This window comes from Phodopus roborovskii, unplaced genomic scaffold (genome assembly GCF_943737965.1).
Source record: "Phodopus roborovskii unplaced genomic scaffold, PHOROB, whole genome shotgun sequence".
Taxonomy (NCBI): Eukaryota; Metazoa; Chordata; class Mammalia; order Rodentia; family Cricetidae; genus Phodopus; species Phodopus roborovskii.
Window position 1 is genome coordinate 31,282,266 of NW_026125295.1, and position 26,148 is coordinate 31,308,413.

A 26,148-nucleotide genomic window follows, 5' to 3' on the forward strand; every position below is an offset into this window, starting at 1 on the left:
ATTGTCCCAGTCCGCACCATTGTCATCTATGCTAAGGGAGTCTGGTTTGGTCTTGTGCAGATTCTACATTTGTCAGACCTGAGGCAGTGATCTGGTACTAGTTTGGGTCAGCTGAATCTGTGGGTTTCCCCATCATGGTCTTGGCTCCTTTGTTCATATTTTTACTACTCTACTCCTTCTTTTTGGTTATTGTCCAGGAGCTTGGTCCATTGGTTAGTCATGGATTTCTGCCTCTGCTTCCATCTATTTCTGCAAGAGGGTTCTAGCTTCCCTGGGGTTATGGATTACAGACTAGATATCTTTTGCTTCATGTCTGGTATTCACTTATGAGTGAGTACTTATCACGTTTAGTTTTCTGGTTTTTGGGTTATCTCCCCCTTCCCCCCCCCAGGATTTTTTTTTTCTAGTTATGTCAGTTTGCCTGCAAATTTTAGAATGTCATTTTTTCTTACTGCTGAGTAGTCCTCCATTGCATAACTATATCCTATTTTCTTTATCCATTCTTCAGTTGAGGGGTATCTAGGTTGCTTCCAAGATCTGTCTTATTACACATAATGTTGCTATGAACATAGTTGAGCAAATGTCCTTGTGATGTGATTGTGTCTCCTTTGGGTATTGCAGTGGTATTGCAGAGTCTTGAGGTAGGTTGATCCCTAATTTCTGAGCACTGCCATTGAGTTTGGGGACCTTCTGGTCAACAACCTTCTGGTAGTTAGTTCCTTGCCAGTGAAGAATAAATAGCAAGACCCTGTCTAAAAAGGGGTTGAAAAAAGAAAATCTTAAAGTAACTAAATAAAGCATGTATCATGAGCAATGAATATAAAAGTGAAGGCAGTTTCTGAGTCTCCTCGTAGATCTAAATGTCAACTGAACCTCCCAGGGAGTGAGTATCAGGAACCAGAAGTTAAAGGAGGACAATTACTACCAGGGACACACTTATAAACATATTTAGCTCTTCCTGTAGTATAAATATGGTTAATTACATGGAAATCACAACACCGATAGAAAAACCATCACTGCTCACATCTCAGGAATGACTTGTTATGTAGACCCACGAGAACAGCTTTTGCTCTGGCCTCACTGCAACACACACATCTTCCCTAATTAAGTCACCTGCCAGAAGTAGGGCCAAGCTCCCTCCTTGACAGCATCTACAAAGTCTAAAACTTCTCATCATGGGGCTGGAGAGGTGGCTCAGTGGTTAAGAGCACTGGCTTAACCACCCAGGTGTGAACCACACAGGATGTTTCACAACCATGTGTAATGATGAGATCTGGTGCCCTCTTCTGGGCTGCAGGGATGCACGCAGACAGAACACTGTATACATGATTAATAAATAAATTAAGGAAAAAATCATCATGCTACTGTTTGTTGTGGGAATCCTTGATTTGTATGTACCAGAATGGCATTTAACCCCTAGTCTTACCTTGTTTATAAAATCCAAGAAGCCTCTAAGACTTGTCTTACCTGAGAAAAAAATGTAAATGGTGACTTTAACTAAAATGTTGACTCTTCTTACAGGAAAAGTTCACTTTTGGAAAAAAGCCTCCACTATGTGCAAGACGAGTTTATTTAATGTCATGAGACAAATCTGCTTCGGACCTCAACATGAGAATCCATCTGTGGATCTTCTTAGATGCTGTATTTCCTCCTGGGGATCAGAGGGGTACAGCTCAGGGAAATATTATTGGGAGGTGGTAGTGAAGGACTCTTGGGACTGGGCTGTAGGAGTCTCTATAGATTCCTTACTTGGTCAGAGAAACTCATGTGTTAAATCTGAGGTTAAACTTCTTGTGTGTGTGAATGAGGGTGATCATTATAATCTCCTCACCACATGGCCAATTATGCATCTCTGTATAGAGAAGCCAGTGGGCCAGGTCGGTGTGCTCCTTGATTGTGATGATAGATGTTTAAGTTTCCTGGATGTTGCCAAGAATTCCCTCATATTTAAGTTTCCTCCTGGATCCATCAGTTTACCTGTCCAGCCTTTCTTCTGCACTGGCAAGACAATATAATAATAGGAAGCTTATTTCATGTTGTAATGTTACATCCTTTATTGCTGTTAAATATATTAAAATAAATATCAATAAATGAAAAATATGGTTGACTGTGTTGCTTCTCATCTTTTCTACTCAGGGAACACTTTCTTAGTGGTTTATCTTGTTTGCTTTTGTTTGTTCAAACTTGTCAGAGTTATCATTAGGACTAAATTTTTAGCCCTGTTCAGTGCTTGATTCCTCTTTAAGTGTGCTGAGGACACTCAGTGGAATTATAGTACAAGAAAAATAGTAGATGGCTGTATATGTGTGTGCATACTTATATATCTCTCCATGTATACATCCAGTTGTATAACATTTTATTATATTATTGGTGCCAGGTAGGAACACAGATGTGCTGGCTATTTTTATTTCGACTTGAAGCAGGCTACAGCCATCTGAGAAAGGGAACCCTCTTTGACAAAATGCCTCTATAACAGTGGATGGTGAGCAAGCATTTTCTTAGTTATGATGGAGTGGACAATCCAATGCTGGCAGGGTTTTCCCTGGGCTGCAGGTGGTGGGCTCTATAAGAAAGCAGGCTGATCATCCATGGGGAATAAGCCAGTAAAGCCGGGTCTCCATTGCCTGTGCTTTCTTTTAGTTCCTACGTCCAGGTTCTTGTCCTGGGTGAGTTCTTGTCCTGACGTTGAACAGTGATAATGCAAGTATAAACCAAATAAACCCTTTTCTCCCCAAGTTGTGTTGGTGAAGGTGTTTGAATACAGCTATAGCAGCACTCCAAAGTAAGAATTGACCAGTGTAGAGAGTGGGGTACTGGGGAACATTGTGGGAAGATTGGAAGATCTTGGACTATAAAAGCCTTTGAGTGTTAAGATCCCAGTGACCTGTTCTATAGGACCTTGGAAGGCAAGAAAGGTGACATGCCCCCTCCCCTGGGCTCCACACTAGGGTCCACATTCCTGGAAGCTTTACTGGAGTCCAGAATGGTCCTAGGGATCCCAAGAAACATACCTCCCACCATCAGCTAAATACCTTTAAGTCTGTCCAACAACCTCAGACTGCACCCATCCCCTGAGCATCACACAAGGCCCTACAGCCCTGGCAGCCTTGAGAGGCCAGGCTGGTCCTAGAAACTGCAGGTACGAATCCACCCCCTGCCCAATGCACACTGTTGATATCTCTGTGCTCTAAGAAATAACACTTGCCTGAAGTTCAGAAGGTGGGACCAGCCACTATGTAGGCATAGAGGTCTGGAGGTCAGTTTCTTTTCAGTCTGAGGATTTCATAGATGTTAGAGTTGTAGTGTCTGGCTGCTCTGATTCTCTGACCTTTCATCTCTCACACCCAACATCTGACTTCATGTTTTTATTAAGACCAATTAGAACTGCCTTCATTTGTTTGGCACCCAATTTTAAGGCATTAATTCCTGAAAAAGACACTTGCTTGTGGCTTTGCCCGAGCTTCACACTGGACTCCTCTTGGACTTCCTCCTCACAGGCTAGGTTCTCCCGTTTTCCCCTAAGCCTATAAATAGTGAGTCTGGGATTTTTGTTGCTGCAGCCTCTCTTTGAGGAACTCCACAGACCCCAAACTCCAGATGTGCCTGGGCTCCAAATGCTGTAGCCAGACCTACCTGTTCTAGACGGGCTGGCTCTGCCTCCAGGAAGGTCCTGCCACATGCTTCTTCCATGCAATCCTGTGTGTGGCTTTTCTGACACCCGGCTTCGTCTCCCAGGTCGTTGCCGGCTTCCCTTAAACCTCCCTCTCCTGGGGCTGCCACTCTCAGCACATGGCTACACCCAACAGCTGCAGCTGTCCTCAGACAGCCTGTTCACCACCCGTATTCTCGGCTCAGACATGCTATGTCTCATTCCACTGTTACCGCTGGCTGGTTTGGTAAGACAATTGAGGGCTGAACTCAATAAAATAGAAACAAACAAACATAATCAGTTGGTCCTTTGAAAAAACCAACAAGATAGACAAATCTTTACCCAAACTAACCAAAAGGCAGAGGGGACATCCAAATTAGCAAAATCAGAAATGAAAAGGAGGGGATAACAACAGACACTGAGGAAATCCATAGAATTTTCAGGTCGTACTTCAAAACCCTGTACTCCACAAAATTGGAAAATTTAAAGGAAATGGACAATCCTCTGGATAAGTATCACCTACCAAAATTAAATCAAGACCAGATAAACAAATTAATAGACCCATAAGCTCAAAGGAAATACAAATAGTCATCAAAAGACTCCCAACCAAAAAAGTTCAGGACCAGATGTTTTCTTTCTTTTTTTTTTAATTTATTTTATATAACCAAGTCCAATTAAATGAAAACAAACATTTATACACAATATTTGGGAATTTGGGCGTTGTTCTTTCCAAACTATTTCCTGCTGGTAACGGGAGCTGCCATGGGGGATTCGAAGAAGATTGAGAAATCCTGGCTGTAGTCTGGAAGGCTGCTTTGTCCAGCTGTTTTGAATGTAGGCTCACCTCGTACTCTGTTTCAGGTGGCAGGACCAGATGTTTTCAGTGAAGAATTCTATCAGAATTTCAAAGAGCTAATACCAATCCTCTTCATATCGTTCCACACAATAGAAAAGGAGCACATTCTTGTTATGATGCTCCAGTTACTCTGATACCCAAAATGCACAAAGATACAACAAAGAGAATTACAGACCAATCTCTTTCATAAACATCAATGTAAAAATACTCCAATACTGAAAAACCCAAATTCAAGAACATATTAGAAACATCATCCACCACGATGAAGTAGGCTTCATCCTAGAGATGCAGGGATGGTTGAATATAAAAAAAAAATCCATTAATGTAATCCACTATGCAAATAAACTTAAAGAAAAAAATACACGATAATTTCATTAGATGTTGAAAAACCCACACAATTCAATATCCCTTCCTAATGTCTTGGAGACATTATGGATACAAGAAACTTTCTTTTTAAAATTTTATTATTTAAATTTGAAACAAGGTTATTTTACATGTCAATCCCATCCTCCCATGCCCTCCCCCAACCCATTCCCTACCCACTCACCAGGGAGGATGAGGCCTTCCATGGGCAGTCTTCAAAGTCTGTCATATCATTTGGGACAGGCCCAGGTCCACCCCCATGTGTCTAGGTTGAGAAAGTATCCCTCTATGTGGAATGGGTTCCTAAAGTCCATTCGTATACTAGGGCTAAATACTGATCCATTACTAGAGGCCCCATAGACTGCCCAGTCCTTCTAACTAACCCCCACATTCAGGGAATCTGGGTCGGTCCTATGCTGGTTTCCCAGCTGTCAGTCTGGGGTCCATGAGCTCCCCCCTTGTTCAGGTCAACTGTCTTTGTGGGTTTCTGCACCTGGTCTTGGCCCCTTTGCTCATTACTTCTCATCTCTACAATTGGATTCCAGGAGTTCAGCTCAGTGTTTAGCTGAGGGTGTCTGCTTCTGTTTCTATCAGCCTCTAGATGAGGGCTCTAGGATGGCATATAAGTTAGTTATCAATCTCATTATCAGGGAAGGGAATTTAAGGTAGCCTATCCTCTATTTCTCAGATTGTTCAGATTGTTAGTTGGGGTCATCCTTGTAGGTCTCTGGACATTTCCCTAGTGCCAGATTTCTCTTTAAACCTATAATGGCTCCCTCTATTATGGTATCTCTTTTCTTGCTTTTCTTTATTCCTCCCCCCGACTCAATCTTCCTGGTCTCTCATGTTTTCCTCTCCCTTCTTCTTCTCCCCTTCTCTTTCTCCTAACTCCCTCTTCACTCACTACCCCTCTCCTCAATATGCTCAGGAGATCTTGTCCATTTCCCCTTCTGTGGGGGACCTGTATGTCTCTCTTAGGGTCTTCTTTGTATCCTAGCTTCTCTGGAAGAACACCTGATTTTTTAAAGAAGCCAGAAATACACAACTGAAAAAAAGAAAGCCTATTCAATAAATGGTGCTGGTCTACCTGTATGTCAGGACATAGAAGACTGCAAATTGATCCATATCTAATCTATCACCATGCACAAAACTCAAGTCCCAGAGTTATGTCAAGTGGCCCTGCAGCAGATTCTTGTCCTTCCATTATTTAGATTTCCTCTGGGGACTCCTCAAAGAAACAGATATTGGCCTCTCAGCAGGATAAAAGCACCATCCTGAAATGTTTGGGTGTTCCCATGGCCCCCATTGGTCAACAACTCAATTAGAAGCACACCATTCTCAGTATAGGAAGTTTCAGTCAGTCATCTCCCCTACTATTTGGTGATTTCATTTAGATCAGCTTCATACAAGTATGTACTTTAGGAAGCTTCAATTGTAGTAAATTTTAAATAGCCCTTAATTTTAGCTGTCTCTTACCATATTCCTACCATCACTTCCTCTTCCTGCCCTCTTTCTACTTGATGCTCTCATTCAAGTCCCCCCTCATCTATAAATATCTATTGTATTTACCTTTTCTAGTATTTTTATTTATTACCTTACTGTATATGTAACCTCTGTGGTTGTGCAGATTGTAGCTTCCTTATTATTAACAGCTTATATCCATTAATAACAGCTTAACAGTTAATATCCATATATAAGGGAAAATATCCTATATTGTCTTTCTGGGTCTGGGTTACCTCACTCAGTATGATTTTTTTTCTAGTTCCATCCATTTACATGGAAATTTCCTGGTTGCATTTATTTGATGTCTGAGTAATATTTCATTGTGTAAATGTACCACACTTTTTAATCCATTCATGTGTTAAGGGACATCTAAGTTGTCTCAAATAGCTGGCTACTATGAATAAAGCAGCAATGAATGTTTTAACAAGTGTATCTGTAGTGGAACCTTCTCCAAAGGCTTCCCCTGACTTCACACTGCCAAGCCTGAGTTGTGTTCACCCTGAGGAAGCACTTCCCAGAAGACTTCATCTCAATGATACTGGTGTCTTCATAATCACAGATGATTTTCAACCCAAGATGACCAGCAACCATTGTCTGTCCTAGAAAAGCAAAGATTTTACTTTAGTGGTTCTGATCTCCGGATAATCACAGTTGACCAGACATCACAGATTCTTCACACAAAAGGCCTGATAGTCTTTGCTTTTCTCAGAAAATTCACAACCCAGGCCTCCATCATCTCAACATTCTTATCTTCCAAGCTATAGAACAGGTTATTGGGCTCCTAACACTCAATGAATTTTTTAACCCAAAGGTCCTAAATCTTTCTACCATTCACCCCCAAACAGCACTATCAGTTGTGTTACAGCCATATCCTGGTTATACCCACTATTCTGGTATTAAATTGTCTTATTAAGAGTACTGTAAGATGGCAATACAAGAAAACACCCAACATTAGAAAGACCAGCATGACACCACCTGAATCTAGGGACTCTACACCAACTAGACCTGAACACACCAAAGCAGAGGAAGCAGAAAAGAATGACTTAAAAAGTAACTTCATAAAAATGATAGAAGCCATCAAAGATGATGTGAGAAAATCCCTTAAAGAAATGGAAGAAAAAACAAACAAAAAAATTGGAAGAAATAGAGGAAAAGACCAAACAAAGATGCAAGAAATGAACAAATCTCTCAAAGAAAGAAAGGAAAGCCAAGAAAAAAAAATCAAACAAATGAAGGAAACAATTCAAACAGTTCAAGACCTGAAAACAGAACTAGAGCTAATAAAGAAAACACAAACTGAGGGAATGCTGGGAAAAAGAAAAACTGGGTAAATGATCAGAAGCTACAGATGCAAGCACAACCAACAGAATACAAGAGATGGAAGAGAGAATCTCAGGTGCTGAAGATTAACTAGAGGAAATAGATTCATCGACCAATTTTAAATATAACAAATCCTTAACACAAAACATCCAGGAAATGTGGGACACTGTGAAAAGGCCAAATCTAAGAATAATAGGCATAGAAGAAGGAGAAGAAACCCAGTTCAAAGGTGCAGAAAACATATTCAACAAAATCATTGAAGAAAACGTTCCCAATTTGAAGAAGGTCATGCCTATAAAAGTACAAGAAGCATACTGAACACCAAATAGACTGGACTAAAACAAAACAAAACAAAACAAAAAAAGTCCCGTCACCACATAATAATCAAAGCACCTTACAGAATAAAGAAAGACTATTAAGAACAGCAAAGAAAATGGCCAGGTAACATATAAAGGCTGACCTAGCAAAATTACACTTGACTTCTCCATGGAAACTCTGAAGGGCAAGAAGGTCCTGTATAAATGTTCTACAAATACTAAGAGTCCATGGTAGCAAATCCAGGCTACTATACCCACCCAGCAAAACTCTCAATCACTATAGATGGAGAAAACAAGATATTCAATGACAAAGCCAGATTTTCACAATATACATTTAAAAATCCAGCCCTACAGAAAGCTCTGGAAGGAAAACTCCAAACCAAGAAAGTTAACTACACTCACAAAGACATAGGCAATAGATAATCCCACTTTACCAGAACCTAAAAGAAAAAGCGGGCCAAATATACTCATAATACCACCAACAAATCTAAAACAAACAAGAATTAACAATCAATGGTCCTTACTTTCCCTCAATATTAATGGTCTTAACTCACCTATAAAAAGACACAGGCTAACAGAATGGATACAAAGACAGAATCCATCCTTCTGCTTCATATAAAAGACACATCTAAACTTCGAAGACAGACACTACCTCAGGGTAAAGGGTTGGGAAAAGATCTTCCAATCAAATGGACCCAAAAAGCAAGCAGGTGTAGCTATCATAATATCTAACAAGTTAGACTTCAAACCAAAATCAATCAAAAGAGATGAAGAAGGTCATTTCATATTCATTACAGGAGAAATCCATCAGTACAAAGTTTCAAATCTAAACATCTATGTCCCAAATACAAAGGCACCCACATTCGTAAAAGAAATGCTACTAAAACTCAAAGCTCACATAAAATCTCGCATACTCATAGTGGGAGACTTCAGCACCCCACTCTCACTGACAGGACAACCAGTCAGAAAATTAACAAAGAAACAAAAGAACTAACAGAAGTTATGTCCCAATTATTTTACAGCTGAGTAGTACTCAATTGTGTATATGTGCCACATTTTTTTATCCATTCTTCAGATGATGGGCATCTAAGTTGTTTCCAGGTTCAGGCTACTACGAACTACTATGAACATAATTGAACATGTATTCTTGTGGTATGATTGAATAACTTTATGTATGTGCTCAAGAGTAGTAATGCTGGTTCTTGATGTAGATTGATTCCCAATTTTCTGAGAAGCCACTTTACTGATTTTCAAAGTGACTGTAAAAGTTTGCATTCCCACCAGCAATGGAGAAGTGTTCCTCTTATTCCACAACCTCTCCGGCATAAGCTTTCATTAATATATTTGGTGGGATATATATATATATATATAATTTTCTTATATATCAATCCCAGTTCCCTCACCCTCCCTTCCTCCCATGTCCCCCGATAACATCACATTCCCCACCCACTCCACAGGAGGGTGATGCCTTCCAGGAGGGATCATCAAAATCTGTCAAGTCATCTGGAGTAGAGCCTTGGCCCTTCCTCCTCTTTCTAGGCTAAGGGAGTGTCCCTCCATGGGGACTGTGCTCCCAAGGTCCTTTTATGCACCAGGGATGCATCCTAGTTCTACTGTCAGAGGTCCCTTAGACTGCCCAGGTCTTCTAACTGAGACCCGTGTTCAAGGGGTCTGAGTCCGTCCAATGCTATATCAGTCTGTGGGGCCATGAGCTCCCCAATGTTCAGGTCAGCTGTCCCTGTGGGTTTCTGCAGCCTGGTGTGAACCCCTTTTCTTATCACTCCTCCCTCTCTGCAACTGGATTGCAGGAGTTAGGTTCAGTGTTTAGTTGTAGGTATCTGCTTCTGTTTCCATCAGCTACTAAATGAGGGCTCTATGATGATGGCATATAAGTTAGTTATCGATCTCATTATCAGGGAAGGGCATTTAAGGTAGCCTATCCACTGTTGCTCAGATTGTTAGTTGGGGTCATCCTTGTAGGTCTCTAGACCTACACATTTCTCTATAGTAAGTTTTCTCTTCAAACCTATAATGGCTCCCTCTATTATGGTATCTCTTTCCTTGGTCTGCTCTATTTGTCCCCTGACTCAATTTTTCTGGTCCCACATGGTCTCCTTTCTTCCCATTCTCTTTATCCTAACTCCCTCTCCACTCACTGCCACCCACTCCCAATATGCTCAGGAGATCTTGTTCCTTTCCCCTTCTGTGAGGGACCTTGTATGAATCTCTTAGGTTCCTCCTTGTATCCTAGTTTCTCTACTGGGGTGAATTATAGGCTGGTGATCCTTTACTCTATGTCTAAAAACCATATGTGAGTGAGTCCATACAATGTTTGTCTGTTGTGACTGGGTTACCTCACTCAGGATGGTGTCTTCAAGTTCCATCTATTTGCCTGCAATTTCAAGATTCCATTGTTTTTGTTTTTTTCTACATAGTATTCCCTTGTGTAAATGTGCCACATGATCCCTAGGACCATTCTGAATTCCAGTAAATCTTCCAGGAATGTGGGCCCTTGTGTGATGCTCAGTAGATGGGTGCAGTCTGAGGTTGTTGGACAGACTTAAAGGTATTTAGCTGATGGTGGGAGGTATGTTTCTTGGGATCCCTAGGACCATTCTAGACTCCAGTAAAGCTTCCAGGAATGTGGGCCCTAGTGTGGAGCCCAGGGGAGGGGGCATGTCACCTTTCTTGCCTTCCAAGGTCCTATAGAACAGGTTACTGGGATCTTAACACTCAAAGGCTTTTATAGTCCAAGATCTTCCAATCTTCCCACAATGTTCCCCAGTACCCCACTCTCTACACTGGTCAATTCTTACTTTGGAGTGCTGCTATAGCTATGTTCAAACACCTTCACCAACACAACTTGGGGAGAAAAGGGTTTATTTGGTTTATACTTGCATTATCACTGTTCAACGTCAGGACAAGAACTCACCCAGGACAAGAACCTGGGCGTAAAACTAAAAGAAAGCACAGGCAATGGAGACCCGGCTTTACTGGCTTATTCCCCATGGATGATCAGCCTGCTTTCTTATACAGCCCACCACCTGCAGCCCAGGGAAAACCCTGCCAGCATTGGGTTGTCCACTCCATCATAACTAAGAAAATACTTGCCCACCATCCACTGTTATAGAGGCATTTTGTCAAAGAGGGTTCCCTTTCTCAGATGGCTGTAGCCTGCTTCAAGTCGAAATAAAAATAGCCAGCACATCTGTGTTCCTACCTGGCACCAATAATATAATAAAATGTTATACAACTGGATGTATACATGGAGAGATATATAAGTATGCACACACATATACAGCCATCTACTATTTTTCTTGTACTATAATTCCACTGAGTGTCCTCAGCACACTTAAAGAGGAATCAAGCACTGAACAGGGCTAAAAATTTAGTCCTAATGATAACTCTGACAAGTTTGAACAAACAAAAGCAAACAAGATAAACCACTAAGAAAGTGTTCCCTGAGTAGAAAAGATGAGAAGCAACACAGTCAACCATATTTTTCATTTATTGATATTTATTTTAATATATTTAACAGCAATAAACATTATTACAACATGAAATAAGCTTCCTATTATATTGTCTTGCCAGTGCAGAAGAAAGGCTGGACAGGTAAACTGATGGATCCAGGAGGAAACTTAAATATGAGGGAATTCTTGGCAACATCCAGGAAACTTAAACATCTATCATCACAATCAAGGAGCACACCGACCTGGCCCACTGGCTTCTCTATACAGAGATGCATAATTGGCCATGTGGTGAGGAGATTATAATGATCACCCTCATTCACACACACAAGAAGTTTAACCTCAGATTTAAAACATGGGTTTCTCTGACCAAGAAAGGAACCTATAGAGACTCCTACAGCCCAGTCCCAAGAGTCCTTCACTACCACCTCCCAATAATATTTCCCTGAGCTGTACCCCTCTGATCCCCAGGAGGAAATACAGCATCTAAGAAGATCCACAGATGGATTCTCATGTTGAGGTCCGAAGCAGATTTGTCTCATGACATTAAATAAATTCGTCTTGCAAGTAGTGGAGGCTTTTTTCCAAAAGTGAACTTTTCCTGTAAGAAGAGTCAACATTTTAGTTAAAGTCACCATTTACATTTGTTTCTCAGGTAAGACAAGTCTTAGAGGCTTCTTGGATTTTATAAACAAGGTAAGACTAGGGGTTAAATGCCATTCTGGTACATACAAATCAAGGATTCCCACAACAAACAGTAGCATGATGATTTTTTCCTTAATTTATTTATTAATCATGTATACAGTGTTCTGTCTGCGTGCATCCCTGCAGCCCAGAAGAGGGCACCAGATCTCATCATTACACATGGTTGTGAAACATCCTGTGTGGTTCACACCTGGGTGGTTAAGCCAGTGCTCTTAACCACTGAGCCACCTCTCCAGCCCCATGATGAGAAGTTTTAGACTTTGTAGATGCTGTCAAGGAGGGAGCTTGGCCCTACTTCTGGCAGGTGACTTAATTAGGGAAGATGTGTGTGTTGCAGTGAGGCCAGAGCAAAAGCTGTTCTCGTGGGTCTACATAACAAGTCATTCCTGAGATGTGAGCAGTGATGGTTTTTCTATCGGTGTTGTGATTTCCATGTAATTAACCATATTTATACTACAGGAAGAGCTAAATATGTTTATAAGTGTGTCCCTGGTAGTAATTGTCCTCCTTTAACTTCTGGTTCCTGATACTCACTCCCTGGGAGGTTCAGTTGACATTTAGATCTACGAGGAGACTCAGAAACTGCCTTCACTTTTATATTCATTGCTCATGATACATGCTTTATTTAGTTACTTTAAGATTTTCTTTTTTCAACCCCTTTTTAGACAGGGTCTTGCTATTTATTCTTCACTGGCAAGGAACTAACTACCAGAAGGTTGTTGACCAGAAGGTCCCCAAACTCAATGGCAGTGCTCAGAAATTAGGGATCAACCTACCTCAAGACTCTGCAATACCACTGCAATACCCAAAGGAGACACAATCACATCACAAGGACATTTGCTCAACTATGTTCATAGCAACATTATGTGTAATAAGACAGATCTTGGAAGCAACCTAGATACCCCTCAACTGAAGAATGGATAAAGAAAATAGGATATAGTTATGCAATGGAGGACTACTCAGCAGTAAGAAAAAATGACATTCTAAAATTTGCAGGCAAACTGACATAACTAGAAAAAAAAATCCTGGGGGGGGCGGGAAGGGGGAGATAACCCAAAAACCAGAAAACTAAACGTGATAAGTACTCACTCATAAGTGAATACCAGACATGAAGCAAAAGATATCTAGTCTGTAATCCATAACCCCAGGGAAGCTAGAACCCTCTTGCAGAAATAGATGGAAGCAGAGGCAGAAATCCATGACTAACCAATGGACCAAGCTCCTGGACAATAACCAAAAAGAAGGAGTAGAGTAGTAAAAATATGAACAAAGGAGCCAAGACCATGATGGGGAAACCCACAGATTCAGCTGACCCAAACTAGTACCAGATCACTGCCTCAGGTCTGACAAATGTAGAATCTGCACAAGACCAAACCAGACTCCCTTAGCATAGATGACAATGGTGCGGACTGGGACAATATGAGGCCACTGGCAGGGGCTCCAAGATGTAACACTAATGTACAAACTGACTTAGTGAAGCCCATTCTATATGGAGACACCTTGCTCAGACTAGACACAGGGGTGTGTGGGGTGGAGAGGTGCCTTGGTCCTGCCTCATCAAGATGATGGGACAGACTTAGTAGACTGTCTACCCTCTCCAAAGAGGGAGGTGGGGGGGGATGAGTGGGTGACGTGGGAGGAGAGGACAGGAGGAGGAACTGGGATTGGAATGTAATGTAGTTAGTATAAGATCAATTGCTAAAACGTTTAAAGGAAAATAACCAAATATATCCATCAATGGGTACACTTCATTTGAATTAGACTGTCCTTAAGTTGCCATTCCTCATGCCTCAATGAACAATTGATACTCTTTTCTGCCAGAATTACATACAACATGATATTGGTATTCATTTCTGTTTGTTTGTAAAAATTAATACCTGATTAAGTAAGATTACAATGTGATAACCTAGACATTCTGGTTAAACATTTCTGCTGCAAAGGTTATCTCACTGTTTAATAGTACCTTTGGTCATTTCATCATTATTCATACTCACCTAGGAAGGACTGGAACTTTTCAGTCAGTCCAGTGATGGGTCGGGCACTGAGTTCTGGTTTCATAGCCTGGGGCATGCTCAATTGCAGTGACTCATTCCTGCAAGGAGAAGAAAATATTGATCTGCCTGGTGCCAAAGACATCTTCACTCCAGGTTCAGACAAATGTCTCAGGAAACAAATCCCTGGTTATACAAGCCTGACAACTTGAGTTTGACCCTTGGACCCCAGAATGGAAGGACAAGACTGTCTCCTAAAAGTTGTCCTCTGACCCCAACACACGTGCAATGCCACTTGTGCATGCACCCACACACATGAATATATAACACATCAAATAAAAAATAATAGCAAACACCTCATGCACACACAAACGAAGAATTTCTATATATGAGCTATATTATATCTGTACTTTGCTAAGGCAACTTGGTCAATTTTACATCATATTTCAGGATACCATGTCTTGCACTGATGGAAAAACTCACTTTTGGAACATGTCATCCAAATCCTGCAAAGAAAACAAGAAAAACTGAACAAATGGCATATGGTGTTTGTTTATAAAGTACAGATAAATAAATGTCAGTCACAATCACACCTTCAGAACAATGACTATATATCCCTGAGAATAATGCAAACAAAGGTCAGCAAAATTTGAATTCTTGATGAAATCAGACTGAGTAGAATCCAAGAAGTGCTTGGATATTGATTGTACATTGCATTTGTACAATGTCAGCAAATGTCTGCAAAGGTAACAATCCCAGAGCTTGAAAACAATGTGCAGAGAGATGCTTTAACTAAGGGTCATTCAAAGTACGATGTCACTCGTGCACGGTGCCCTCCTATACCAGTACTTCCAGAATTTCGGGACTAGAGGCCTGATCTCATTACTGTCAGCTGGTGCTAGCATGCACCACAGACTAAGGATCCTAACTCAGAATCTCAACCTCCTAAAACCAAAACCTCTCAAAAACAAAACACTCACACAGAAAAGCACAAGGAATAGCTTTCTCTAAACTTGTATACAACATCTATTAGAGGTAATGGAGTGTGGGAAACAGCAACCACGAATTTGGGCTTTCAAGGACACAAGCTACAAAAGCAAAATTCGGACATATTCCTTGAGGAATCTATTGACACAATCCCAAAATGCTGCTTCTTCCAAGATTACCAAATTTTGTTTCTCCAGATTACCCTGAGAAGAAAAGCCCCTAGCAGAAATGCAGACAATATTGATAGTGTGGGTCTCAGACAATAGAGACTTCCTGCACTCCTCCAAGCTCACCTGCAGCAGGAGCAAGTGTTGTTCCTGGGACATTGCAATCAGCTGCTGATACATTTCTTTAAGTTCATTGCTTTTCACGATCATCATGGCTCTCCTTTCCCGAAGTTTCTCACAAACACAGTGGCCTTCCTTTTTCATACTTTCGATGTGCTGCTCTTCCTCTTTACGGGGGACTGGTTCCCATGTCCTGTACTCTGTCCTGATCATTTCTTCCCGCTGGGTCAAGTACTCCTGAAGGAAAAGGACATTCTCAATCACATTGGAAAGGTATTTTATTCTCCACCATTGCATCCTTCTGTGCTTCAATTTGACAAATGACCTCTATCACTGTGTTACACAGACTGGATTTACTATCCCCACTGTGCAGAAAATACAAATTCCTTGCTTTCATGTATTTCTTTTCCATTAATTGCACAGACAATAGAGTCCTAAGCATTTGCACCTATATAAGAGGTGCAGGGATGCCTGAATAAAAAAATTATTGATTGATAATTCATGTGTTCACTCAAATATGAACCTCTGCAAGTAGTCATTAGAATCCATGGTGCAGTCATAGTCTAAGGCAGTGTGCTGAACTGTTTGTTAGCAGTTCCCTTACCAGCTCACATCCTGCCACATAGCCAAACCATTCTTTCCTCGTGCAGAATTGTATCTTACACCACTCAGAATGAGGCCAGCAGACAATGACTTCCTTGTAACATGTCCTATGCCTTGTAGTAAAAATCATTAATGAAAATTTTTGAAAAATATATGCCAGAACCACATTTTAAGCACGAATCTCATACTCACTTGCCACTGATTTATCATAGTATTCATTGCCTCTAGATTCTTCTGATTTTCTTGGATCTTCTCCCATACAGATACCATTTGCTTAAGAAGTTTCTCCTGTAAGAAACAATGAGTATCAACTGTAATAAACAGTGCTGACAGTCTGTTGAGCAATAAATACAATTACTAAGGGATAGTAAAAGGTGCACAGTATTTTTTTTTTATTTTCACTTTTGGTAACGATGAATGTTAGATTTCAGAACAATGACTATTATACAGCATACCTTGTTTGTTCAAAAGAAGTGATTAATAACTATGACTAATGTCTGGATGATATGGGTAAGATTGGGAGTCCCAGGTGCTTCTCTAGCTAGTTGACTACAATGTACTATTATTTATAATCTCCAGCCATAGACACTTTTAAAAGATATAAATTTAGTATTTCCCTTTGCAGTGACCTGGGCATAATGTATCACTAAGTAGAAATGACAGGCTGTGTCTCCCAAGGGACATTTATAGTCAGCAGGGCGTTGGTGGTGCACGCCTTTCATCCCAGCACTCAGGGGGCAGAGGCAGGCAGATCTCTAAGTTCAAGGCCAGCCTGGTCTACAAGAGATAGTTCCAGGACAGGCTCCAAAACTACAGAGAAACCCTGAACAAGAATAAAAAAAAAATTTATAGTCACCCTTCCTTCATTAGCTGGTAATTCTGCCAGCATTCTGAAGACAGTGGCTTCCTCATAATCAGCACAATCAACTTGATGTGTCTGCTAAGCCTCCCTCTTCAGCTTTCACCTTCTCTCAGAAGCCTCACTTACCATTTGGCCCTCAGCAGCTGTTTCAATGGCACAGTGTGTGTGAGCACTGTGCTCAGGGGAGGCAGAGCAGCGCTGACAGAGGTAGAGCCTCTCCTCCACACAGAACATCCTCTTTGTCTCCTTGTGGGTCGCACACCTGTGCTCCTCTCTGAGGGACTTCAAGAGGCTGGCTCGTCTGGCAACGGACGCTAGCTTCTTCAGAACAATGTTGGTTCTGAAGTCTGTCTGGCAGAACGGTGCCCTACACATAGGGCAATGGACGGGAACTTCGATGTCTTCCTGCAAAAGGAAGAGGCATGCCCGGCAGAAGCTGTGGCCACAGCTTATGGTGACTGGGTCTATGAGGCAGTTCAGGCAGATGAAGCAGGTGAGTTCTTCCTGGAAGGCTTGGGAGATGTGTGACTCCATTTTCTGAAGCAAGAAAAGCAGAATTGCTATTTTTGACCCCAGACAAGCAAGAGACTGCACAGATTTCATTCAAGGTGTGATCCACCTCTGTGTTGTGGCAAGACAGGCTTCATTTTTCTATGACCAAAAGTTGAGGTAAGTACAGGATTGCAGTTGCTGATCTTTCCTGTTTCACCTTTCTTGACAGAAATACAGACTGATCTGATGGCGTCTGCATCCTCCAAATCAGTACCTTGGTCAAGGTCTGAGACAGCTCTCTCAGTGCTTAGGGGAAATAATAGACCCTGGAGTGATCAAAGTCATTCATGTCCACCCAGTGGTCTTTCTACAGACACTTGCAGGTTAAATACCTCCTTCTTTTGTTGTCGTTCCAAGAAGACAACTTTCTATTTGTCTCTACTTCTAGTAAATGCTTTGTTTTGAATTCTGATTTTAACCTCTCAATCATTCACATCCCACACTCCCACCGCTTGACACGTGAAGGCAGTATTTGTTACTTGTCTCCTTTCTACTACAAATACCTAACAAGACTAAGAATTCATGTTAACTCATAATTCAAGGGTATTTCCATCATGGTGGGAAAGAAATGGTGGCAGGGCCTTGGGATAGCTGGCCTCATGGCATCCAAAAGCAGGAAGCCGAAAGCAAGGAACACTTACTGCTCAGAGCCTTTCCCTTTTTTTCAGGTTTGAGGCTTCGATCCATGGGATAGTGAAATCATCTCCTAAGCATCTAATGTGGATCTTCCCAACTTTAGGGGCCCTGCCCCAAATAATCCTTTACGGTCATGCCCAGAGGTTCCAATGTCTATCCTAAAGCCCATCCAGTTGAATGCTAGGGTACTTTCTAAGGAATCCTGTTTGCCTAGCAAAGTTACAATTCCCAGCTTAAGTTTATGGGATGAATCTTTCTTTGTAGTGCTCATTCTAATTGGTTCTAATAATAAAAACCCTGAGTCGGATAAAGAGTAAATGCTGGAAGATCAGAGAAGCAGAGCTGCCAGCCACTAGTTCTTACCTCTACTGAGTCCTCAGACTAAAGGGGTGATCCTGTTTCTAGGAATCCTCAGACTGAATGCTCTGAGCTCCTGTCTCCTCCTGCCTTATATTTCTTTCTCCACCCTGCCATATTACTCCTGTCTCCACCTCCCTAGTGCTGGAATTAAAGGTGTGTGATCCCCAGTGCTGCGATCAAAGTCATGAGTTCTGTTTCTTTTGTAAGACAGATTCAATCTGGTGTAGCCCAGTATGTACTTGAATTCAGAGATCTGTCTGCCTCTGCTTCCCAGTGCCGGGATTAAAGGTGTGTTCTGATATTCAGGAACACCTGGTTACAGCACAAACAAAATATCACAAATCCTGCAGTCATAAATTAGGTTCTCATGACAATTTGAGTCTTGACTATCTATTCCTTCTCTTTGAATATCTACACAAATTAAAAAAAAAAATCTTCATTTGATTGAGGCAAATATGGTGCAAATACCTTAAGCTCCAGTGCCTGTAGCACATGGAGATTTATTTAGTAGTTATGTGTATACCTCAAAGCCAGTACTAATTAACACTCATTTGAAGGCTATAAAATAGATTGTCATTCCAATGCTGCCTTCCTTAGTTACCTAATGGTTTGGCTTTTTTTTTTTTTTTTTTTTTTTTTTTTTTTTGCTGTTCATTACACATTTCATTCCAAAATTATTTACAAGCACACAGCAATAATGAAAATGAAACATATAATTTAATAACTGCAGAATTTAACCAGAATCTACTTTCATGAACAGAACAGTGTGGTTAGTTTTCTCTAGTGTAATCACATGTATATCCAACCTTATACATCAATAGCAGGAATAGCCACTCCTGCCAAAGATGGTAAATAAACTATCATGAATTATTTCACACTGTGATATCTGCCTATAGTTTACAACAGGAAAATACTGAAAAATAATTTACTTTGCTAACTCTTGAGTTTTTGCTTGTATACATGATATTTACATAAAATATCCCTAAATACTAGTAATTTTCAATCCTTTGAAAGTACCTAATGTTATGTACTATATGTGTACCCTTAACTTAGAGGTATAAGCACCTCTTGCATCTATGAAGAACATACAGAAAAGCTCTAAGACAATGACCAAATTTGAAAACTAACAGGTTAAGTACCTCTGAGCATAGTAATCAGGGCAACACAAGATTACATATGGATAAATCTAAAATATCTGTAGCTGTAATTCACATTGTATTTACAAATAAAGATGACAAACAGCAAAATGTCACTTCTGAGCAGAAACCTCATTTTGGTAATGAATTAGGTAACTTTTAATAATTAAGTAAATAAACTGAATAATTTACAGGTAATAGTTCCTGTCAATTGTGCACTCACCCAAAAAAAAACTGTCTCTGGCCTCAGCAGTGTTTAGCAGGGATATAATAGTATCAGCTCAACTCCAGGATTGGGATCTGCAAGGGCTGGAGATGAGAGATCTAGAAGTCTCCAGAGACAGAGGGTATGGTAAATCACTCTGTCTGGTCTAAAGAAGAATGAACCTGGCTGGCTCAAAGAGTGTCCTAATATAGTCTAACTACCAAACCCATTTCCTCTCATGCTTGCTTTTAATGATGCAGACTCCTAACAGGTGACCTCCTGTAATTAGCATTGTTCTAAATGAATGAAAGAGTGAATTAACTCTGTGGCCAATCTCCACAAGCAAATCTCCACAGAAGGGTTTCCTGAGCCACACCTTAGCTAGGTTTGGTAGCTCACGCCTTTAATCCTACAGGCTAGGAATTGGGTGTGCTAAAGCATGAAGAGTTTTAGTTCAAGGACAGTCTAGGATACACAGTGAGAACTTTTCAAAAAAAAAAAAAAGTTACTACTTTCCCTACAATATTTTACTGTACCTAAATATTTTCCTCTTCATAATTTAACAAATGATGTCATCAATCTGTTATTTTAGCAAATATCAACATTAAAAATTTCTTAATACTTCTTTGAGAAATTTGCATGCCTAGTTTCCACATATCACCTCAACTGCAACTCCTTCCACACCAATCCCCTTTCCCTACACACTCACTTTCTGCTCCTTAGCAAAACAAAACAAAAATTCATGCCATATATATTATTCTATTTTAGTTCTAACAGTGTGTAGTGACATCAGAGTTCAAGATTACCAGCTGTCTAGGGTTCAAATCAACCAGCCAGACAAATATGTGAAAATTCACTGCAGTGGTGACACACACCTTTAATTCCAACACTTGGGAGGCAAAGGCAAGTGGATCTCTGTGAGTTTGAGATCAGCCTGATCTACAGAGCGAGTTCCAAGACAGGATCCAAAGCTAGAGAAACCCCTGTCTTGAAAAACTTAAAAAAAAAAAAAAAATCCAGTTTCAAGGGAAATCTTTTCTTGCATGGACTACATTTTAAGCCGGACAGTGGTGGCTCAGGCCTTTAATCCCAGCACTCAGGAGGCAGAGGCAGGCAGATCTCTGTGAGTTCAAGGGCAGCCTGGTGTTCAAGAACTAGCTAGGTCCTCCAAAGACACAGAGAAACTCAAAAATGAAAAAAAAAAGTGTTTAAATTCAGGAAATTCAGACTTGAATCAGTTCAGAACTTGCAAATCTCCCCCTCCCCACCCCCCCCCCCGAGACTGCATATCCTTGAACTAGCTCTAGATCCAGGATGGCCTGGAACTCACAAAAGATCTACCTGCCTCTGCCTCTGAGGTACTAGGATTAAAGGTGTGTCCTGTCAGTGTCCTTCTCCCCACCCCACCCCACCCCAGGCAGAACCTGCAGTATTTATCAGGAACTGTTGAATACTCTGCACCTGGGTGCCTTTTTTTCATCCTTCATTTCTAATATGTTAGCTGAAGTAAAATTGCATCATTTTTTCCCCTCTATTCCTTTTTAGACAACCTGTTTCTAGGCAGGCACCAGAAGGTGTGGCCACTATTTCAGGTGGACTCTCAACACATCAAAAGATCAGGATTTGGGTGAATCTGTCCACTCAAATTATGCAACCAAGAAAAAAAATTCTCTCACAGCTTCTTGGGTATTAATTACTTCCATATATAGTCAAATTGACAACCAAGAATAGTCATGACAAGTTGTATTGCTTGAACATTTGAGTAAGCTCATTCCTGATAGAGACTGATTCTTGGCCTAGCGTGGGTCTCTTTGAAAATTTGTAACCAACCTCTCTAAATGATGACAGATAATTGAAACCCTTGGATTTGAAGGAACAGAGAAGCCCTGTCTGGTTACAGTGTTTCAATAATGGGACCTTAGCCCCCAAGGCAGTGACTTCCTGCCACAAAGCCAAACCTGTTTAGTCAGAAGTCAAGGTGGGCAGCCCTCAAGGAAGGCTGGGGGAGTGGGGATCACCCTATCTACCAGCATAAGACGGGCAACACACAGGGACAGAACATTGTTAATTTTTCTGGCCATAACAATTAACCCAGATTCCCTGTTCAACATTCCCACAGTTTATCAACTGCAGGAAGTCAACTCCCCACCATTCCTGCCGCTGCAAGAGTTGTAACTAGCTGCAGGCCAGAAAGCAATAGAACAGAGGTAGATGGCCCTTGCCATGTCTCTCTCCATCTTTCAGGAAAATGGGGGAGGTTAGTAAACAGAAACAATTAACAATGACACAGACACCCAAGTACCAGCACACCAACTCCGAGACTATGACTTCACTCACTCCAGCTAACAGATGGCCTCTCTTGAAGTCCCACCTAGAAGGAGCTACCGGCTTTTCTCAGTTTAAGCTTTCCAGAGACAAGAACAGGAGGAACAGAGCAACAAGTAACACCCAGACCAAGACAAAGACAAAAGAGCGCTAATTCACCTACCTGTTTGTTTACCAAATGGTCAAAACAGTGGAAGGATGGGGTGGGGTGGTGGTGAGAGGAAGAGTTATTCCTCCTTCCCTTCTTGGAAGACTGGGGGGGCAGCTGGGCAGAGGGAGGCTCCGCCTCTTGATGGGAGCTGTCATTCTGTAAATGTTTCTCATACTGGTTAATGAATAAAGTACTGTTGGCCAATAGGAAAGCAAGATAGGCGGGACTAGGAGACAAGGAGGAAAGAGGAAGTAGGAGGGAGGAGGCAGCATGGAGAGACCAGGGGGCAGAACCGCTGGGCTCCCTCTCTACAGTAAGATGAGACCATGTGGGGACACGTAGATGAATAGAACTGGGTTAATAATTAAGACAGAGCTAACTGGCCAACAGCATTTTATCAAATACAGAGTCTCTGTGTATTAATTGGGACTCCAGTGGCCGTGAGACCAGGCCAGCAGAAAAAAATCTTACTCGTAACAGCCTCTTTCTTCAGAGAAAAAAACCCGTGACACTATTGGAAGATAATACATATCTTCCTACAAGGATATGTCCTAGTCTTCCATAAGTGATATCCTTGGTTTTTCCTATAAGAGACAAATCAAAGGTGCAGTCTGGGGGCCAGTTAGTCTTAAGGGCAGGCCATGCTAATTCACATAGGTTTCTCATGTACCCCCAAATGTTGTGGCCAAAGCCTGGACCCCCAAAACCACCAAGAGACAAGATTCGATGCAAAAGCCAAGAATCTTTAATTACGAGTTAACTGGGGTCCTTGATGTTCTGGTGGAAGCTTCACTCCTGGCATCCTTATACCCAAAGAGTCTGGAATGTTATGGTGGAAGTCCTACCCAAGCTCCCTCCCCCAGAGAACAGACTCATAGTTCTTCTTGTCTCCCTTTCCTGTCTCCTCTCTGGGGGACTTGAAGGCCACCCAGGAACATTGTATCCATTAAACATGGGCTTTTTCTAATTGGGTTTGATTTGGTCTGATTTGGATTGCTGCATAGATGGGGACGATTATCCGGGTATAGAAACAGTAAATTGTCTTTTCTGTCATTGTCTTAGAGGCCCATGACCTGCTACCAGGAGAAGTGCCTGCCATGTCCAGTGGGAAGCCTTCTTCAGAAGACATTCCGTTCAAGGGACTCTCACACCCACGCTTTTGACCCAGGGCCGAGCACAGTGGAAGCATTGTTAGGCTCTGGGTTCCGGCATAGAATTGTGAAATGGGCACTAGCCATTCAAAGCCAGATTCCCACATGCCCTTGGGATTTTTTTTTTTTTTTTTTTTAACAAAATCTTTTTGAATTGGCGGTTTCTGACACCATATGTGCTGAACGTCTGATTTCTCTGCACTAAGGCCTGGCTTCAATATGCCCTTGACAATGGGACATGATGTCCACTGGAGGGAACTTTTAAATTTTCCATCCTCAGTGATCTTGAAATTTTTTGCCGGCTTGGGGAACAGTGAACAGAGCCCCCACATGTCCACGGTTTCTTGATACTGTACTCCTGCCCTTCCTGTCTGGGAACTGGGACCCTGAAAATTCCTCCCTGACCTTACTGCCCCAGACACTGGCCTCTGCACCACCCCAACCCTTGCCTGCCCAAACCTGCGTTCCATTCAGTGGCTCACATTCCTCTCATTGCTTATCCACCTTCCTCTTTTCCCCCTCCCCCCTGCTGCCTCTCCCTGTCCTTCAGGATACTTGACCTAGCCTCCCCAGGGGAGTCACTGCCCTGGCTACCCATTTCATTTCTCAGTCAGCAACAGATATTACAAAGCGATTTAAAAAGGCTGAGGAGGATCCCCAACTCCCATACAGGAATTGGTGAAAAATGGTTTAAAGTTTCCAGTGCCCAAAAAGAGAAAGCCGAGTACTCCCAACAGACAAGGCCATGCCCCAAGCTCAAGTCTTAGCAGCTGCCCTGACGCTCAGGGGGGTACACGGGAAGTCACCACCTCGAGACTTCCTCCCGATGAAGCTCAACCCAAGTCAACTCTGACAGGAGCCTGCTATAAATGCAGGCAGGATGGTCATTGGATGTTGCCTGGACCTTCAGTCTTCAGCCTGAACCCTGGGAATCAGAATGCCTCTGTGCAGGCTCGTACATACTCTCTCCTACGCCAACGCTGACAGCTAAGACTGTGTCAGCCTTTGAACTACTCTGGGGGAGGGCTGACAAGGCCCAGATTTGGTGACTTTCCATTGCTGTCTCCGAACATAGGGTAGCACTGCAGGTAGCAGAAAGACCATTCACTCTTTTTTGAACTCTCACTGGGATCCCATAGTTCACTCGCTCTCCAATTCCTGTCACCGGGATGGATGGGACCCCCTCCTTCCCATCTCACTAAAACCTAGGACGGCTTTATCTGAAAAAGCTGTCTCACTTCTGCTCAACTACTTATCCTTCTCAGATCTGATGGTGTTTGAGACTAGGATACTGAAGGCTTATTAGTTCATTAAATTTCCTGCTAAAAGTACAGATAGGTGTACCTATTGTACAGCCTTCATAGTCAGGGATTAACAGGTTTCAGATGTAACTTCAGAGGTTCAGAGTTTTAAATTTCCTCTGGCTTTCTAAAATTGTTACGCATTTTAACCTAAAGTCATAGCCTTTTGCTATGCCACCTATATGTAAATCTAAATCTTTTTTTTTTTTTTTTTTTTTTTTTTGGTTTTTCGAGACAGGGTTTCTCTGTGGTTTTGGAGCCAGTCCTGTCCTGGAACTAGCTCTTGTAGACCAGGCTGGTCTCGAATTCACAGAGATCCGCCTGATCCGCCTGCCTCTGCCTCCCGAGTGCTGGAACTAAAGGTGTGCGTCACTGCCGCGGCCGCCGCCACCACCGCCACCACCACCACCACCACCACCACCACGCTCCAATATGTAAATCTTTGTTTGTGTAGTGAGATATTCACTTTGTCCGCTCTATTCAAGGAGAAATAACTTACAACATAGATGAATATCAGCAGGTTCCTGGTCCCAAGGATGCCTTTGGATGTTATTCTGTCCCTGGGCCGCAAGCAAGAAAGCTCTCAGAGTCCCCTCCTCAGACTTAGTTCCCCCAGGTAATGTCCGCCCCTGTCTCCACCCCCCCAATGGGCGTGGTCTATGGGCCACCACCACTGGGCTTCAAGATGTAAACCTTGTTCCAGCTGTCTTACAGATAGATACCTGCAATTTCCTGGGAGTTGTTCTGTATCAAGAAATCTGGTCTGATTAAAAACAGTTTCCAGGAGGCTGGAGAGGCAGCTCAGAAGAACACTGGCTGCTCTTCCAGAGGTCATGAGTTCAATTCCCAGCAACCACATGGTGGCTCACAACTATCTGTAATGAGATCTAGTGTCCTCTTCTAGTGTGAAGGTGTATATGCAGGCAGAACACTGTATACATAATAAATAAATAAATAAATAAATAAATAAATAAATAAATAAATAATCTTGAAGAAAAAAACAGTCTCCAGGCCGGGCGGTGGTGACACATGCCTTTAATCCCAGCACTAGGGAGGCAGAGGCAGGTGGATCAGGCGGGTGGGTCTCTGTGAGTTCGAGGCCAGCCTGGTCTTCAAAACTAGTTCCAGGACAGGTTCCATAACCTACAGAGAACCCCTGTTTCAAAAAACCAAAACCAAAACACACACACACACACACACACACACACACACAGTCTCCAGAATCCATTTTTACCCCATTCATTTTTCAGCATATCTTGCAAGTTCACTCCTCCTGCCTGAGCCAAGGCCAACCCACAGAGGGTCCTCCAGATAACGCCTGCACCAGCTCCTGGGACTTCATCATTGGTACCACTCTCCAGGCTTACATGGAAACCTACCCAACAACAGGAATCTGGTTTTCCAAGATGTCCCAAAGGACA

General features: G+C 42.0%; 1 protein-coding gene across 1 annotated transcript; it reads right to left on the minus strand.

The window, feature by feature from the left end:
- Nucleotides 1-11,582: 11,582 nt before the first annotated feature.
- Nucleotides 11,583-17,445, minus strand: LOC127234304 (tripartite motif-containing protein 43). The gene is made up of 6 exons (XM_051201197.1): nt 17,037-17,445; nt 16,241-16,336; nt 15,452-15,682; nt 14,655-14,677; nt 14,175-14,272; nt 11,583-12,076 (listed from the first exon to the last, which is right to left on the minus strand). The coding sequence occupies exons 1-6, from the start codon at nt 17,442-17,444 to the stop codon at nt 11,583-11,585; spliced, it is 1,350 nt and encodes a 449-aa protein (XP_051057154.1). The 5' UTR covers nt 17,445.
- Nucleotides 17,446-26,148: the final 8,703 nt, after the last annotated feature.

Coding starts and splice junctions, on each gene's coding strand:
- LOC127234304 (XM_051201197.1), bottom strand. CDS start 17,444: ATGGAGTCACACATCTCCCAAGCCTTCCAGGAAGAACTCACCTGCTTC. Junction 14,273..14,654: donor TTGGATGACATGTTCCAAAA/GTGAGTTTTTCC, acceptor TTCTCCTTGCAG/GAATGAGTCACTGCAATTGA. Junction 12,077..14,174: donor AAAGTTCCAGTCCTTCCTAG/GTGAGTATGAAT, acceptor CTCTTCTTACAG/GAAAAGTTCACTTTTGGAAA.